At 39.7% G+C, this 19,215-nt stretch overlaps 1 protein-coding gene across 4 annotated transcripts in view; it reads right to left on the reverse strand.

Moving 5' to 3' along the window:
* The window catches only part of CACNB2 (calcium voltage-gated channel auxiliary subunit beta 2), a 391,501-nt gene extending 388,612 nt beyond the window's left edge, over nucleotides 1–2,889 (reverse strand). For 3 of the 4 annotated variants that reach the window (XM_017529759.2, XM_017529753.2, XM_017529751.2), the window contains exon 1: nucleotides 2,582–2,889. In XM_017529759.2, the coding sequence (XP_017385248.1) occupies nucleotides 2,582–2,701 (120 nt within the window). In that variant the 5' untranslated portion in view covers nucleotides 2,702–2,889. Of the gene's footprint in view, nucleotides 1–2,195 lie in introns of all 4 variants that reach the window. The other variant, XM_017529752.2, reaches the window with a different exon arrangement.
* Between the last annotated feature and the right edge of the window lie 16,326 nt (nucleotides 2,890–19,215).

Consider the following 19,215-nt stretch of genomic DNA (forward strand, 5'->3'; position numbering starts at 1 on the left):
AACTAGAAATGATAAATATGTACTGTCAGACTTCTTAGTTCTGGGACTGTGTTTCATGTACGACTGTTTACCAACTCTCTTGAAAACCTTCAGTGTTATCTGACCCATCCTTCAGATCTCTTTGCAAATGCCACCTCATCAATGAAGGCCTTACAGATTCCTCCAAATAGGGTGTTTATTATCTTTATTCCTTTGAAGCCAGTCAGAACTTTCTCTTTTCTATTTTTTTCTTTTCTTCTTTTTCTTGTTTTGAGATGGAATATCGCTCTGGCCCCTAGGCTGGAGTTCAGCAGCACCATCTCAGCTCACTGCAACCTCTGCCTCCCAGATTCAAACGATTCTCCTGCCTCAGCCTCCTGAGTAGCTGGGATTACAGGTGTGCACCACCATGCCTGGCTAATTTCTGTATTTTTAGTACAGATGGGTTTTCACCATGTTGGTCAGGCTGGTCTCAATCTCCTAACCTCATGATCTCAATCTCCTAAACTCTCCTAACCGCCTTGGCCTCCCAAAGTGCTGGGATTACAGTCAGAACTTCTCTTACAGCCCCTAAACATTTATGTTAATTGATGCTACTGGAATATAAGTTCTCTGAAGGCAGACATTGTGTCTCTTCCCATCAGAATCATTTCCACATTGCCGCTGTACAATAATTTGTTGACTTACATTAAATCATTATACATAAATCACAAAGTAAATTAGAATCTCTTAGCTGAATGCAGTTATGTGAGCCCTGACTTTGATCTCCAGGAATTTAGGAACTCTATTTTTATCTTAAGAATAAAAACTTTTCTAAAATATCCCTCAAGGAAGATCAAAGGCAAATGAGGGTCTAAATGTCCTTTCCTTTGATGGAGGACTCAAATACTGATAGCATTCAAGACCTTCATCCTAGAATAAGAGGTCTCTGGGTACATTTTTTTCATTCTATCTAACCTGGCAAGCATCTAGATAAAAATCAGGAGTCTAGAACAAATGCAAACTCTGTTGGTTAAAATTCAGATCCTCTGGCAGATGCCAGATGGGAATGTAGCTGGTTCATTACATGTCCCCACTTGGCTTGTAAAGCCAACAGCCCAGGGCAGATTAAAATCTAGCTGTTTCACCATGACGAAATTAACAGATTTCTGATTACACAAGTACTTGGTTTCCACATTCTTCTCCATCTCAAATCAAAGTGGATTATGTGTTTTAAGTTAGCACAATTATTTCCCAATGGTAAAAGAAAGTTCAGTAAAGCTAGACTATTAACGCCACTTGGAACTGCCACGATTACAGTATCAAAATAGCTACAGCAGTCAATTTCCACCTATCAAAACAACAGCAAGAAAACATTTGTCCTCTTATCAGGTTGTCACACTCCTGTCCCCATTACTACAGTATATGATACTCTAATATGCCCTCTCCAGTGTGTATGTGTATCTATGTATTAATATGTAAGTGTACACACATGCACATACATATCTTACCACAAGTTAAAATCGGGCAAATGTAGCCTTGAAATTAACAAGCCAATACCGCTAAGCAAAGAGACATTTCTCCAAAATGCTGCCTGAAATGTAACCATGACCTCTTCACATCACTGGCCAGCCAGCCAACAGCCAGCCCGCAGCTAGGAGTCTGAAGCCATTTCCCTGATAGGAGAAAAGTTGAGCGACCTCACCACCGAGACATGGAGGTGTCTGTAATCCAAACTGTACCTGCCGAAGCCTTACGTAAAAGCCACCTTGTCACTGCCCAGCGCCTACAACTGACATCTCCAATTTCACAACAACCTGCAGCAGCGAGGCTGACTTTTTCCAGAAACCGCGAATACTCATCGGATTGAAAGGGGATCCTGGAGCTCCCTGAAATGGCTAACATTTCAGGGGAGACGGAAAAATAAAAACTTTCCCGTCCCCATGTTGCTAGCTTATTAAGGGAAAGGCACGAGGTGGGCCAGGCAAACCTTGGCAAGTGCCCGAGGGGACTGCAGAAGCTGTCGCGGTAGCGGCGTAAAGCCCCAGATGCTCAGCGTGGTCCGGCAGCTGGGTGGGGGGGATCCGGCAGGGCGCCCCCACATTCGCTCCCCTCTCGCCCACCTCCAGCCCGTCGCCCCCACACCCACGCCCACCCCGGCTCGGAGCGTGGCCAAGAGAGTCAGCATCGTAGAAAGCGCTGCGGGAAGCGGACCCCTCCCGCCCACCCGGACTCACGATCTTCAGCAGGTCCAGTCCACTCGCCTGGTTCATGTCTCTCCATGTGCCTCTCCCGGGAAAGGGCGAGGAGGGCCGGCGGGGGCAGCCCGGGAGAAGTCTGGGAGGACCCACAGGTCTCCCCCGCCCTTCCCCACTGGCTTTTCCGAAGCAGAGAAAAATGGAAGCCGAGGCAGAGCCAGGAAAAGGCGCAAAGGGGCAGGGTCCCGGCGTCAGGAGAGGAGCAGAGGGTGGGCAAGCGGCGAGGGGAGAGGTGGCGGACGAGACCCAGGCAGCTGGGATTTACGAGGCTAGAGATCCCCGGAGCAGAGTCGCCGGGAGAGCCCGAGGTCGGCGCCCTGCCTGGCGGCTCACAAAGGAAGGAGAAGGCGCCGCGCTCTCGCTACCTGTGCGGCGGCTCCGAGCGCCCCCGCGGGAGCCGCGTTCTCCAGCAGTTCCATCTGGATCTCCTGCGCCACCGCCGCCGCCGCTGTGGGAGGCGACTTGGACATGTCGCTTTGGACCATTGGCGAAAAGTCGGCTCGGAGCGAAGCAGCCAGCCCCTGGCAGCGGGTCCCCTCCTCCTCGCCCCCGCCTCCCCGCGCTCCGTTCGGCTCTGGGGGCCGCCCAGGGCTCGGGCCCGACGCTCACGCTCTCGGCGCAGCGCCCCGGTAGCGCCCCGGGACTCCGTGCCGCGCTGCCAGGCGCTCAGTGCGCGGGACCGGGCCGGGGCATCTGGCGAAGCGAGCCGCGCAGGAGCCGGGACGCGGGGGCGCGGGGGCGCGGCTGCGGTGCCGGGGAGAGGGGCGCCCTCCGCGGGGCAGCCGGGACCGGGCGGAGCGGGCGCAGAGCGGCGGGGATCGAGCCGCGGGCGCCGGGGAAGGTCCTCGCCAGGAGGGGAGGGAGCTCCGGGAGCGCGAGCCAAGGGGAGGCGCGTCGGAAAGCGAGAGTGACAAGCAGCACACAAGCCGAAAAGTTCCTCACGGGAGGCGCGCGCCGCGTGGGCTCCGGCTCAGCCGCTGCGCGTCGCCGTGGCACAGGCGCTGAAAAGTTTGCGAAGCCACAAGAAGCCAGGCCCAGCGCCTCGGGGAGTCAGGATGGCTCGGGGGGGGATGGGGGGGGGGCTCGCTCCTGTTCCCAGGGCCGCACACTACTTCTCAGGAACCCTAAGAGCAGACCTCTTAACCTCGGAGGGGAGGGATGGCGAAGGCTGGGTTCCTACACTGAAAGTTTTAAATTTGTAGAAGCTGCTGGCAGCCCCAGAGAGCAAATGTCTGCAAAGAACATCTCCTGGGCAGCTGAAAAGCATTGCTGATGTTAGTTATAAGGATCCAGAAAAAAGAAACGGAGTTAATTCAGTAAAGATCATCAGGTGATTCCAACTGAATCTGCAGCTGGCCTCTCTAACGAGGTCGGAATCCACCCAACCTGAGCCCGGCTGTTTTCCTTTTGACTCCTGTTTTCATCGTTGCCAAATTAAGTTAGCACTTCTTTCGGAACAGAATTGAAGTTCGTTATTGTTGTTGTTTTAGACCAAAAGTCTCGCTCTGTAGCCCAGGCTGGAGTGCGATGGCGCCATCTCCGCTCACTGCAACCTCTGCCTCCGGGGTTTAGGCGATTCTCGTGCCTCAGCCTCCCGAACAGCTGGGATTACAAGCTCCCTTCACCACCCCTCGCTAATTTTTGTATTTTTAATACAGACGGGGTTTCACCATGCTTCCTGGGCTGGTGTTGAACTCCTGACCTCAAGTAATCCACTGGCCTCAGCCTCCAAAATTTCTGGGATTATAGGCATGCGTCACCGCACCCGGGCAGGATTGAAGTTTGTTTTTATAGGGATGAGAGGTCTTAGTGTCACATTTTTGATAAAACAAAGAAGCCCATTCAAAAGTGGGCAAAGGATATGAACAGATACTTTACAAAAGAAGACATACCTGAGGCCAACAAACATATGAAAAAATGCTCATCACTGGTCATCAGAGAAATGCAAATCAAAATTACATTGAGATACCATCTCACACCAGTTAGAATGACGATCATTAAAAAATCTGGAGACAACAGATGCTGGAGAGGATGTGGAGAAATAGGAACACTTTTACACTGTTGGTGGGAGTGTAAATTAGTTCAACCGTTATGGAAGACAGTGTGGCGATTCCTCAAGGACCTAGAAATAGAAATTCCACTTGACCCAGCACTCCCATTACTGGGTATATATCCAAAGGATTATAAATCATTCTACTATAAGGACACATGCACACGAATGTTCATTGCAGCACTGTTTACAATAGCAAAGACCTGGAACCAACCCAAATGCCCACCGATGATAGACTGGACAGGGAAAATGTGGCATATATACACCATGGAATATTATGCAGCCATCAAAAACCATGAGTTCGTGTCCTCTGTAGGGACATGGATGACCCTGGAAACCATCATTCTCAGCAAACTGACACAAGAGCAGAAAATCAAACACCGCATGTTCTCACTCATAGGCAGGTGTTGAACAATGAGAACACATGGACAGAGGGAGGGGAGCATACACATTGGGGTCTGTTGGGGGGAAATAGGGGAGGGACAGCGTAGGGTGGGGATTTGGGGAGAGATAGCATGGGGAGAAATACCAGATATAGGTGATTGGGAGGAAGGCAGCAAATCACACTGCCATGTGTGCACCTATGCAACAATCTTGCATGTTCTTCACATGTACCCCAAAACCTAAAATGCAATTTAAAAAAATAAATTTTTAAAAAATGAGCACTTCCTTAAGATCCGGAACTCTTGATAACAAGGTAGCGACTACAGTGAGGATGTTTCACTTACAACATTCTGTTCATATAGTCCCAAGGAGGCACATTTTTATGTGATTGACTGCACCTCATTTCAACAAACTTTACTACCGTGGAAATTTCTATAATGAGTTTTCCAGGCATCTATTGATGTTATTTTGTAGCAACAAAATGGAAGTTTGGTATACTGAAATATACATGTGAAAATTTACTATAATAGGCTTCAACTGCCTTCTATATTTTGCTACGATAAATTATGTGAGATAGAGTACTTGTTCTTCTCAAAGATAAACGTAGACATTTTAAATTTACCATCTCCACCGTCGGACTGATTTGAGCCAGGCTTAAAGAATGGGTCTTAGCACAGTTAAAGATTTAGGCATAAAGTGTCATTAATTTTCCTAATCTTTGGTATTAAAAATGCCACTTTTATGGACTTCTCAAAAGAAGATATACAAATGGCCAACAAACATATGAGAAAATGCTCAACATCACTAATGATCAGGGAAATGCAAATCAAAACCACAATGTGATACCACCTTACTCCTGTAAGAATGGCCACAATCAAATAATCAAAAAACGGTAGATGTTGGCATGGATGCAGTGATCAGGGAACACTTCTATGCTGCTGGTGGGAATGTAAACTACTACAGCCACGATGGAAAACAGTGTAGAGATTCCTTAAAGGAATAAAAGTAGAACTTTCATTTGATCCAGCAATCCCACTACTGGGTATCTACCCAGAGGAAAATAAGTCATTATTCCAAAAAGATACTTGCACATTCATGTTTACAGCAGCACCATTCACAGTAGCAAAATCGTGGAACCAACCCAAATGCCCGTCAATCAACTAGCTGATAAACACTGGTGTGTGTGTGTGTGTGTGTGTGTGTGTGTGTGTGTGTGTGTGTTGGAATACTACTGAGCCATGAAAAGGAATGAATTAACAGCATTTGCAATGACCTGGATGAGATTAGAGACTATTATTCTAAGCAAAGTAACTCAGGAATGGAAAACCAAGCATCCTCTGTTCTCACTGATACGTAGGAGTTAAGCTATGAGGATGGAAAGGCATAAGAAGAATATAATGGACTTTGGGGACTTGGGGGAAGAGTAGGAGGTGGGTGAGAGAGAAGACTGCAAATACAGTGCATGTATACTGCTCACCTGAAGGGTGTACCAGGTTCTCACAAATCTCCACTAAAGAATTTACTCATGTAACCAAATACCACCTGTACCCCAATAACATATGGAAAAATAAAATTAAAACAGTAAATGTGCTACTTTAAATTTTGCTGAATGTTAAATAGAAGCACTGAAGTATTTGTTTGTAGTTACTTCTAAAAGGGGAGCATTTTGAACAGTGCCAATTAGCCATGCTTTTATATGTATGCATATATGTGTGTGTGAAAATGGAAAAGAAATTGTATTTAAAGTTTTTGACTTAGAGGGTACTTTTGCCCCATGATTTGTTGATAATATCACTCTTTTAAGCCCATTCAAACTGTAGAGTTAATCAAACTGTGGAGTTTTCTTGAGCGTGTGCTTAAATCTTAGGGATAACAGTAAATCCATTTCTAGGCTAGACTGTAAACTCTGTGTGGGCAGGACCCATACTTATTTACTAGGACACATTCAGAATCTGGCAAGTTGTCCTCTGAGTTCTTTCAATATTCATTCAATAAAGTATAAATCAGGTTCTATTTTGTGCCACTCGATGAGCACAGCCAACATGGGGCTTGTGGTCATGCTAGTTAGCACTTAAAAGCCAATTAATAAATAAAGGAAGGAAGAAAGGAGGGAGTAAAGAAAAGAAGGATATTAACTTAATTTTTAAAAAACACCAAGTTTAGTGAAACAGAGTTTTCTTATGATAGCTGTCCAATTTCTTCTAGCATGCTTATTTGTGCATTCACTTTCAATTAGGACCATTTGGGAAGCAGAATTTCATCTTTCATCAGATGTTTAAAGAGACCGCAAAAAAAATCAAAACAATCTTGAAAATAATTCTAATAATGCTTATAGCCAGAGGGCAAGTAAAGTTTGAATTAAATGTTCAAACGTGATTCAATAGATTCATTTCATATAATTTATAATATGAACTCCTTTTTTTTAATATTTCTCCCTACCACTAGACAGGGTCCCTTGGGGGCAGTGATGGTATCTTTTTCATCTTAGTATCCCCAGCACCACTGAGCATGGTGTCTGGCACTTAGCTGGAACATTAAAACATTTGTTGTATAAATGAATGAATGAATGCTGAATGACTTCCTGTGTCTTAAAACACAGCATACAACTTTGCTAGTTTTAACTTACAACAGCAACATTTACCTAATCCTGACTCCCATGAGAACATTATACTAATTTTTCCTTTACAACCCAGGCTAGTTTAATTAGCGTGCATTGAACACTAATCCAATACAATGTATCCATTCAGACTCTTGTCTGGCTTGTAAAAGATTGCAAATACAGAGTAACAAAATGTTACTTCTGAAAAAAGAAGCGAAATCAGAATCAACAGAATAAATAGATCTGGAAAATGCATGGATGCCTTTCATCAGGGCTGATCTTGTTTTCAATACAATGACTTGTGCAATATTTAAAAGCCACAGAGGAAAGCAAAAATTTGCTAAGTAAAGCCTAATTCTTTTAATGTTAGAAGTCAAGCAGACGCAAGAAGCTCCAGCAATAATGGATGTGCCATCGAAGCATCCAAATGCAGATGACTAATTTCTTCAAGCTGTATGTTAGCTTCCTGTGCTCCTTAGTTGTTGTAATGGACCGGCATATTCTGGGAATTACTAATGCTCTGAAATAGGAACAGGCTGGTAAGAAACACTGGCTAAGGAAGCCAGACGTTTTAAAAGATTATTTTTTCTGTAAGTGGAAGAAACAGTGATTACAAGTGCTTTTTTCTTCCTCTCCTGTTGCAGATTTGTGACTACTTTTAATGCCTTAAAGAGCTTTTTAGACAGAAACACATGTATGATTTCTCATTTTACTCAGTAAATCATTTTTCACCTAACAGTCCTGGATTTCTGCCACTATTAATAGCATTTTCATAAGGAAATATAGCTGTATAGGCCACTGGCCTGACTTGGTATGATGCATTCCATGAAGTTACATGTTTGCTTTTTGTAAACCTACCCTGTAAAGTGAAAGTCCTCAATTACAGGTTGCTATTTAAAAGTACATAAAGATGCAAGCAAATGCACTATAACAGGATTGAATGTATCTGTATAGATGGTAAAAATTTAAAACTGAAATGTACAAGTGTTCAGAGAAAGCTTAATTTCACTTTCAGAGAAAAGACTTCATAGGAATGAGATTCCGTGAGTTCCTGAAACTACCCAGGGGAGCACTCTGCAATATGCAATAGAATATAGCACTTTTTAGTTTATAAAGTGCATTCATTTGAGATCTATCTGATTTATTTCTCATCTAAACCTTGTTATAACAACTGATACTTTTGTTTACACTGACGTGCCAGGCTTCCTGTTAAAAACTTAAATGTAGTATGTTTGTCTGTGAGGTAGGCAGTAGTATCCCTCCGTGTTAATTAGGGTAAGTTAAACTGCTATAACAAACAATCTGAATAATCAATGGATTTCAAAGAAAGGTATGCTGGAGTAGGAGTTCCCCATTAGAAATAGCTCTCCATCACGCTGACATTTAGGAACCAGGCTTGGGTAACTAGCTACCATATTCACAATGCAACTTCCAACGTCACCATGCTATTCCAACTGAGGTCAGTTACAAGTAGGAAAAAGGGCATTGGAGCCTAGGTGATGGTAGGTGGTGGAGCATGCAAGTTTTTATGGTCCAAACTTGGAAGTAACTGCTTATATTTTATTGGCTAGAACTATGTCACATGACTAAACCTGTAAGACAGGCTAAGAAACAATCCAATCGTGTGCCTTAGGAAGAAAAGAGAGTGGAGTTTGAACAGCTGGCGAGGACTGACTTAACCAAGCCTGAATAGCTAAAGGTGGCAGAGGCAGGAATTAACCGCATGTCTTTTAAACACCAACTCTCAGTCTCCTTTCCCTAGGTACCTCAGTTGTCTGTCTGGTAGACCGCAAAGAACCCTGCCACTTGGGTTAAGACTGGATTGCCAGTTGGAGAAACAGATTTCCATATTTCTTCTGTGTGCATGCTACGATAACTACAGCAATGTACTTACTAGAAGTTGGGCTGATCTCACAAAAAGCAGAAATGTTATTAATTTACAGCATCTTGCGTGTCTGTGTGTATGCCTGCTGTAACCCAGGCGATAGGGACAACAGTATTGAACAAGGTGTGGCTCCTGTATTATAGAGCACAGTACAGCAGGGAAGACACAGATTAAGTACGAATGCAAAATACTATGGGAGAAATTTTAAAGTAAGGAAACATGTTCTAGGCAAAAAGGAAATCAAAGATGGACGGGAAGAAATTCAGTGCAGCTTGAAAGTACAGAAGGAAGGTGAAAAGACGGGTAAGGCATTGATTATGAAAAAATACCACTTTTCATATCTTTTGCTCTTTTATGGATCCAACGTATCTTTTCATAGGAATGTTCCATTCATGAGCAATGCCTTTGACCTCCCATGTCTTATATCAACCTATCTTAATTTTTTCCTATGGAAGATGCACACACTCACACCCATACCCATGTATATGTTCATGTCAGAGGCCTGCAGACTAATGCAACCCACTTTATTAAGAAACACATTGGAATTTACACATTCAGAGTAGTCGGCGTATCTGCAGCTGAGATTCCCAGTTGCTCATACTTGTTATGAAAACTCTGTTTTTAGCTGAAACTGTCGTTAGGTGGAATGTCAGACAAATGCAAATTAGATTATGTTGCTTAGAGTGTTTTTTATGTTCTTCTATCCTTACAGATTTTTTTTTTTTTTTTTTTTGGTTCATTTGTTCTGTCAGTAAGAAAGGAATGCTGAAGTCTCCAAATTCTGGATTTGTATTTTACCTTTCAGTTTTCCCATTTTTCTTCATGTATTTTGAAGCTCTGTTATAAAGATGCTTATAGCTTTGCCATAAACTGACGCCTTACTGATTATGTAGCGTCTGTCTTTATTTCTAGTAATATTCCTTGTTTTAAAGTCTACTATGATTCTAATAAAGACATTTCAGGTTTCTTTTGATTACTACTTCTGTGGTTTATTTTTCTACCCTTTTACTTTCATGTTTTATCTTTATATTTATAGTGGGTTTCTTGTAGACAGCATATAGTTATATTAGCCTTATTATCTAATCTGACAATATGAGTTTTAAGGGGATTGTTAAATGTATTTACATTTAACCTAATTATTGATATACTTTGATTTAAATATATTATTTTCCATATTCTCATCTGTTCTTTGTTCTTGATTCCTCTCTTTTCCTATATGCCTTTGTATTAATGAGTATCTTTTCAAATTATTTTTAAAAATCTCCACAACTGGCTTATTAGGTATACTTTATTTAAACATTTTTAGTGGTGGCTTTGGATTTACCATATATATTTTTAACTTATTACAGTCTACGCTCAAATGATATACCACTTTTCCAATTGCTCAGGAATCTTCAAACAGTATACTGCTGAGGATGTTGGTTTTCACCTTCATCCATGTCCCTGCAAATGACATGAACTTATCCTTTTTTATGACTACATAGTATTCCATGCTGTACCTGTGCCACATTTTCTTTATCCAGTCTATGATTGATGGGCATTTGAGTTGGTTTCAAGTCTTTGCTATCATAAATAGTGCTGCAATAAACGTACCTGTGCATGTACAGAAAACCAAGCACCGCATGTTCCCACTCATAAGTGGGAGTTGAACAATGAGAACACATGGACACAGGGAGGGCAACATCGCACACCAGGGCCTGTTGGGGGATAGAGGGAAAGGGGAGGGAGAAGAGGAGGCAAATACCTAATGTAGGTGGCACTTAAAGCCTAGATGATGGGTTGAGAGGTGCAGCAAATCACCATGGCACCTGTATACCTACGTAACAAACCTGCATATTCAGCTTATGTATCCCAGAACTTAAAGTGAAATTAAAAAAAAAAAAAAAGTCTACTGCCTTCCCATTGTGTTATTCTCACGTGTTTTACTTCTGCATATGGTATAAACCTGACAATGCTTTATTACATGTTTTGCTTTAACCAGTTATGTTTTAATAATAAACAATTTTAAAATAGTTTATATTTACCATCATTTTTACCATGTCTAATATTCTTTGTGTGTGTGTGTGTGTGTGTGTGTGTGTGTGTGTGTGTGTGTACATCCAGATTTCCAGCTAGTATGATGTCACTTCTGCCTAAAGAATTTGCTTTAATATTTCTTATGGTACACATCTGCTGGAAATGAATTCTCTCAGATTTTGTTTGAAAAAATATTTATTTCACTTTTTAAAATATCTATCTTATCTGGTTATAGAATTCTGCATGGACAGTGTTTTTGATTTGATTTGTTTTGTTTTCCTTCTAGTACTTTAAAGATATCGCTGTGGCTTACGTAGGTTTTCACATGATATCTGCTATAATTCCTATTTTTGTTCCTCTGGAAGTGAAGCTTCGTCTTTTCTAAGGTTTTCAGCAGTTTAACTATAATGCGTCTAGGTATTTTTGTGGTTTTTAACATTTATTTATATTATTTATTTATTTTATTTTCTGTATTAAATGGCCACTTCTAATTTATTAATGTCCACACCTATCTTTATTGTTACTGTTAGTCTACATACTTTGGGTTTAAGTGGCTTTCTTCTAGATATTTAAAGTATAAATTTAGATGATTGGCTTTTAAACCATTTTACTTGTGAGCTACAGTTTGCCAACAATCTAAAGGAATAAAAAATAGAATGTACAAAACTTAAATGTTTCATTAGAAAAGTAAATAAGGTAAATATTAAGATACAAAAATTATTTTGCATATGATTTTAAACCAGATATTTTTCTTCTAAATTTAAATATTTCTAAAAATGTAAATATCCATATAAGTTGTAATTAGTGAAATGTCAATATATGTTTTAATTAAGTTAAAAAAGTATAAAAAATACAAAGTGTTACCTACTATTTTGAAGTTTAATTAAATATTAAGATTTTTAATTAAAACTATTTGCAATTCTCATATTTATAATCTAATTAATCCCTATCACATTTCACACATTACATCTATGTATACAAATTTGGTAACATTTAGTAATTTAGTAACATTAAGCAATTCATTAAAAGCATAAACCAGTTGCTCAATGTTACTAAATTTCCATAGTCACCATGTACAACTACTTCAAACAACAAGCTGATTGGTTAGTATCTTCAGAATCAAGAAAGTAGCAAGAACACACAGTAGTAAATTACACAGTTCACAAATGGCTAATGCTTCTGTATAAACAAAGTCGTACCTTTGAAGTTCTTCTCATGGGTGGACAGTTACTTACATTTCACTCTTTCATGCTTGGTCACTCTGTCGTCTGCCCGGTCACCAGACTAACTCCAATTTCTGTCCCAGAAGCTTACCCTCACCATCCCCATGTGGGATGCAGGCCTTTCCTTCCTGTTTTTACTTTTATTTTGTATTTACTACTATACTGAGTGAAAATGACAATTTGTCTGTCTTCAGCACTGTACTGGCTGGGCAGAGAGCTTCTTTCATTTTTATACTTCTTGATACTAGTGCCACGCTAAGAATTCATTCAACTAAAGCAAACGTATGCAAACATAGCTATTTAGAACTAACTAAACAGAGAGCATTTGTCATCTGAATCTGTTACCACAGCACACATGAAGTCAGTATTTGATTTTAATTCTTTGCCTGCTTTTCTGCACATGATATATGATCTAATCTCCAGAGTACCGTGCTATAATCGGAGGAGTGGGAAGGACAAGAAGCAGCCCACTGGCACGTGGTATGTAACATGCTGAAACTCTCATATCCCTACTGGGGAATACATGGTTTGGACTCAGGATACGGTGATGTAAAGATGAAAAAGTCCCAAGATAAAATTATATTTTCCTCCCAAACACAGATGCCTCTTTGTTAACATGTCTTTCACCACCCGCTCACTGCTGCTTCGGTATTTCTCTCCTCCCTCCACCGTCCCCCTGGATCATTCCTTGCCTCCCCAGCCAGAAATAAACAAAACATCCCAGGAAGCACAGCAGAGCTGTCTTTTCTTCAGGTTCTTTTTTAAGTCCATAAACAGGTATTCTCTGGACCTCTGCATTTAGTAGTCAATTTTCACATTTTCAGTTTGTCATATTATCAGATTGAGGAAGGTCTGTCAAGTAGATCACGGCCACAGGGATATACTAGAACCGTTTAAGCTTTGTCTACCTTGTTTAAAGTGTACATAAAAAAGAAGCCCTAGGCCAGGCACGGTGACTCACGCCAATAATCCCAGCACTTTAGGAGGCTGAGGCAGGCAGGTCACTTGAGGTCAGCAGTTCAAGAGCAGCCTGGCAAACATGGTGAAACTCCATCTCCACTAAAAACACAGAAATTAGCCAGGTGTGGTGGCACATGCCCATAATCCCAGCTACTCGGGTGGCTGAGGCAGGAGAATTGCTTGAACCTGGGAGAAGGAAGCTGCAGTCAGCCAAGACTGTGCCACCACTCCAGTCTGAGTGACAGAGACTCTGTCTCAAAAAAATAAAAATAAAAAAGAAGAAGCTCTATACCACTAATCATTAGGGAAATGCAAATGAAAACCACAATCAGATACCACTGCACACCCATTAGGATGACTGTTATCAAAATAACAGAATATACCAAGAGCTGGTGAGGATATGGGGAAATGAAAACCCTATGCGCTGCTGATGGGAATGTAAATGGTGCAGCCTCTATGGAAAAGCATATGACAGTCTGTCAAATAACCAAGAAAGAATTACTATATGATCCAACAGCTCCACTTCTAGATACATACATGAAACTTATTTAAAAAGCAGGGACCCTAAAAGATACTCATACACCCATGTTCATAGCAGCATTATTCACAAGAGACAAAACATGGAAACAACCCATACATTCATCAGTGGATGAATGGTTAGACAAAACATGGCATATTACACATAGCAGAGATTTGTATGTATTCTTTGGAGAACTGTCGATTCATGTCCTTTGCTCATTTTTAAACTGCATTATTTGTTTTCATGTTGTGAGTTATAGAAGGTTTTGTTTGTTTTTTTTGAGAGAGTGTTACTCTGTTATCAGGCTGGAGTGCAGTGGCAGGATCTCAGCTCACTGCAACCTCCACCTCTCAGGTTCAAGTGATTCTCCTGCCTCAGCCTCCCAAGTAGCTGGGACTGCACGTGTACGCCACCACACCCAGATAATTTTTGTATTTTTAGTTGAGATGGGATTTCACCACATTGGCCAGGATGGTCTCAGTCTCCTGACCTCGTGATCTGCCTGCCTCGGCCTCCCAAAGTGTTGGGATTACAGGCGTAAGCCACCGTGCCTGGCCAGGAGTTTTTAATATATTCTGAATAACCTTATCAGATACATGATCTGCAAATATTTCTTCCATTCTGTGGGGTTTTTTCATTCAACAAGTGAAAAATGTCCTTGGGCCACAAAAGCATTATAGTGTTCTCTGATGCACAAAAGTTTTCAATTTTATTGAAGACCAGTTTATATATTTTCTTCTTTTGCTACCTATTACCAAGCCAATGTCATGAAGTTCCCCTCTATGATTTTAAACAGTTTTATAGTTCTAGCTCTTACATTTAAGTCTTGTCTCCCTTGCCTAAAATCATTTGACCATATATTCAAAGTTTTATTTCTGGGCACCCTATTCTGTTCCACCGGTCTAAATGTCTGTCTGTTTGCCTGTTTTCATCACTATATTCAGTGTTTTAAGACTATAGTGCTATCTTTTTACAAAAACCATAGAAGACAATGGGCACATTTGTGTGTGTGTGTGTGTGTGTGTGTGAGAGAGAGAGAGAGAGAGAGAGAGGAGAGAGAGAGAGACAGAGAGAGAGAGACAGAGAGAGACAATGTCTCATTCTTTCACCCAAGATGGAGTGCAATGGCATGATCTTGGCTCACTGCAACCTCCGCCTCCCGGGTTCAAGTTATTCTCTCAGCCTCAGCCTTCCGAATAGCTGGGATTAGAGGTGTGTGCCACCATGCCCAGTTAATTTTTTTTTCGTTTGTATTTTTAGTAGAGACAAGGTTTCACCATGCTGCAGGCTGGTCTTATACTCCTGACCTCAGGTGATCCACCCACCTTGGCATCACAAAAATGCTGGGATTACAGGTATGAGCTACCGAACCTGACCAAGATTATCATTTTTAATGGGTAAAAAGCACCATAGACAGATATTATATTTATTATCCAAGGAAAAAGTAGTTATTATTGGATCAAAATTCAATACCTGCAAACTAAGCTTAGTCTTAGTTTCTCTTACCAATTCTATGTTTAAGCGATTTAGATTGCTGTCAAATTAATAATTTGAAACTACAGGTATAACATATTAAAAACATTCACAATTCTGGGCATTTAAAATGAGTATTTTTACATTCCTTTGGAATTCATGATCTTGATTCCAATAATTGTCAACTGTTTACCTACCTGATTTTAAAAGGTGGATTCTAACTTCATTAACAAAATAATTTCAGAATGATCAAAGTTTGCAGTAGTGTCTTTAATCTATTTATAAACCTCAGTTTCACACTATTGAAAAACTACCAATGCCTACACTCACAGTGCTCCTGGAAGACAGCTGAATTTTTTTTTTTTTTTTTTTTTTTGCAAACAACAGGAGACCAAGTGGTGAGATAAAGCCTCAAATGAGCTAGGCACAGAGAAAGTACAGAACTTTGCATTCCCAATTTTTAGTTGTGTATCTTCTTAGATAATTAGCAATTAGAAAATTATATCTATGAGAAACAGTAACAGGAATGGTGATTACTAACACAGAATAAACAATTATGTTTTTATTACATAATTAAAGATGACCCTTTATGATAATCTTTAAGTATATAAAGAATTTTATATGGAGGACGGGCATTAGCCCATCCCTCAAAGCATAGAAAAAGGCTCCTGTTTATCTTCAAAGCTCCATGGCACTCTTCTTTGGAGGATCAATTTTTTCAGGTAAGTCCTCCTCTTGCCCCTACCTTCCAAAAACCTGAAACATGGTAGAAATATTAAAACAAAAACCTCACTGAGATGGCTTTAGGATACAGAGGATTTTTTTGTCTTTAAATGGGAGAACTAATGTTTAATAATTGTTTACTCTGTGTTAGGCAATAAACTGTATCTAAATCATCTCATGTATCCTCCTCATATGCTTGGAGTTATCATCATCTTACAGTTAAGGAAACTGAGACTTAGAAAAGAAACGTATTGGCTCCAAACATTCAGTTAATAACCAGTAAAATTCTTATAAATGTAAGCAAAACATTACGCCTTATTTCAATAGGAAAGGAAGAAATACTAGCATAAAGCATGGAAGGAGCTTATTTTTATAATTCAGCTTCAATCATATTACAGATGTATCCCTAGCATTTATTATGATTCCTTCCTGGTGTCTATTTTTAGATGTTCCCACCATATTCATTGGCAAGCAGATCCACAGTAAAATGCTACTCAAGCTGTTAAGGTAACATTCTTAATTCTTCTGTTATGTTTTTACTTTTAGTTGCTGCGGTTCTAGCACTTTTTACTGGATGAGTCTTTGCTTATATGATCTAAGGTTTTCATCTTAATAAAAGGACATGGGAACAAACGCCTACCATTTTCCAACTCTCTAAGACATATTTAGAACCAGTATTTTCCAGCAATTTCTACAGTATTTAATGACATGTTTGTAAACCTCCCTTTTTTTTTTATTTTAGGGTAGCTAATAACTTGATACTTAAACTTTTTTATTGATGTAAAATTTACCTAGCATAAAATTATAAAGTGTGCATGTTAAAGTATACAGTTCAGCAGCATTCAGTGTCTTCAATGTCATACAACCATCACTTCTACCTGGTTCTGAAACCTTTTCATCACTCCAAACAGAAACTCCATTTTGATAAATTACAAAATGTGATTTTTCTTACTTTGTTCTGCTTTTATTTTTCAAGGTTGTTTTGCCTATTTGGGCTCCCTTGCAATTCCAGATGAATTTTGGGATCAGGTTTTCCATTTCTGAAAAAAAAGTTGTTGAGATCTTGATAGGGATTGCATTTAATTTGTAGATGGCCTTGGGATATACTGACATCTTAATGACATTGAGTGTCCAATCCATATACATCAGTTATCTTTCCATTTATTTAGGTCTTCTTTAATTTCATTTAGCAATATTTGCTAATTTTCATCGTACAGGTATTATACCTCTGTGGTTAAATTTATTCTTAAATATTTTTAAAAAATTCTATTGGACATGATTTTTTTTTCTTAGTATCATTTTCAGAGTACTTACCGCTAGTGTATGAAAATACAACTGATTCATGTATGTTGACATTGTACCCTGCAACTTCGCTGAATTTGTTTATTAGCTCCATTTGTTTACAGATTCTTTAGGAGTTTCTCTATGTATGATCATGTTATTGACAAATAGGTAATTTTGCTCTTCCTTCCTGATTTGGATGCTTCCTATTTCTTTTTCTTGCCAAACTGCTCTGGCTTAGACTCAAGTATAATGTGAAACAGAAGTGGCAAGAATGGGCATCTGTATCTTTTTTCTGATCTTAATGGAAAAGCTTTCAGTCTTTCACCACTGAGTATGCTGTTAGCTATGGGTTTTCATAAATGTTCCTATCATATTGAGGAAATTCCTTTCCACTCCTAGTTTATTTTAAATATTATAGCTTCTCCAAGGTCAGCCCTATAATAATAAGACTCTATTCATCTGCATTCTGAAGTGATTTCTAACCTACCATCTTTATAATTTAAATCTTAGTTTATAATATGGGTAGCCTAGATCTCATTATCATCATTCCTATAATATAGGAATATGTAAACTCATGGAAATAGGTCTATAACAATGTTCATATAACAACCTTCCTATTTTTGAAAAAGGACAGAAGTCTACTTTAATAATACCTTCTTGAATATTCTGAACAATTATTTTTCTATTTACTATACCATAAAGTGTTTTATAGGATGTAATGCTTTTATTACTGTGCAGATCCAGTTTTCTGTCAGACATAACTACAAGTAATAAAAAATAAATACATGTAATTGATGAATTAGTGTTCATTTAACATCCAGATAGTTTGGGAAGGGGGAGAAATTACCCCATACATCTAAAAGCAAGACACATTTGCAATTGTAGAACTGGCTTTCCCAAATTATTAGCTAAATTAGTATTTTGTTTTCATTTGTCTCACCAAATTAGGCCACAGAAATCTAGTCTTTTTGTTGTTGTTGTTCTCAGTCATAGAAAAGTTAATAAAACGGAAATTTCTAAGTCTCTTCCTTGATAGGTATGAAATATTCCAGATAGGCCAGAAAAAAAGCATTTGGCTATTAAATAGAACTTTGGCTCACTGAATACAGCTTTCAGTATATCATTCTTAGAACTATCACAGATTTAAAGTAGACAATTAGTAAAGTAGGTAATTTCTCAAAAAATAATTTGGGCAAAATAGAAAGTTGAAATGATTCATCTGTCTTGACCAATTTTTGCAAGTGCTAATCTGGAAACGAATTTGGTCTAATTTTCTTCTTAGTCCTGACCCTTGCCAGCTGAGACCACATGGGCAAGACTTTCAACACCCTAGCTCTACAATAAGGGGTCTGGCCCAGGTGACATAAAACCTATTCTAGATTCCAGGAGAAAATTTGTACTAAGCTTGTGGCCTTTGTTTATGTGGCCTATGCTTATAATTTAACATAAAGAAATTATTTGTGATGACTTCACAAAATAGTTTAGCTGAAATTACCAATCCAACTTTAGTGGGAACCTCTGGCTATATATTTTACTTATTACATCTCCTTTAAAGTGTATCAAAATTAAAGTGTGAAATGTTGAAAATAAAAAAGCATTGTCAGAAAACTTTATCAGTCAGAGTTCTCGGGGGATGTGATAGTTTTATTTATAGAATTCAGAGGAAAACTGAGGAGACATTGAAAAATCTTTCATAACCGTTAAGTATTTTCTGACCTTGAAGTCCCAGGAAGTCTTACCACTATGAACAATTATTATTGCCTGTAATCCCAGCTACTCAGGAGGCTGAGGCAGGAGAATTGCCTGAACCCAGGAGGCGGAGGTTGAGGTGAGCCGAGATCGCGCCATTGCACTCCAGCCTGGGTAACATGAGTGAAACTCC

Source organism: Cebus imitator, unplaced genomic scaffold (assembly GCF_001604975.1).
Source record: "Cebus imitator isolate Cc_AM_T3 unplaced genomic scaffold, Cebus_imitator-1.0 Scaffold61, whole genome shotgun sequence".
Lineage (NCBI taxonomy): Eukaryota > Metazoa > Chordata > Mammalia > Primates > Cebidae > Cebus > Cebus imitator.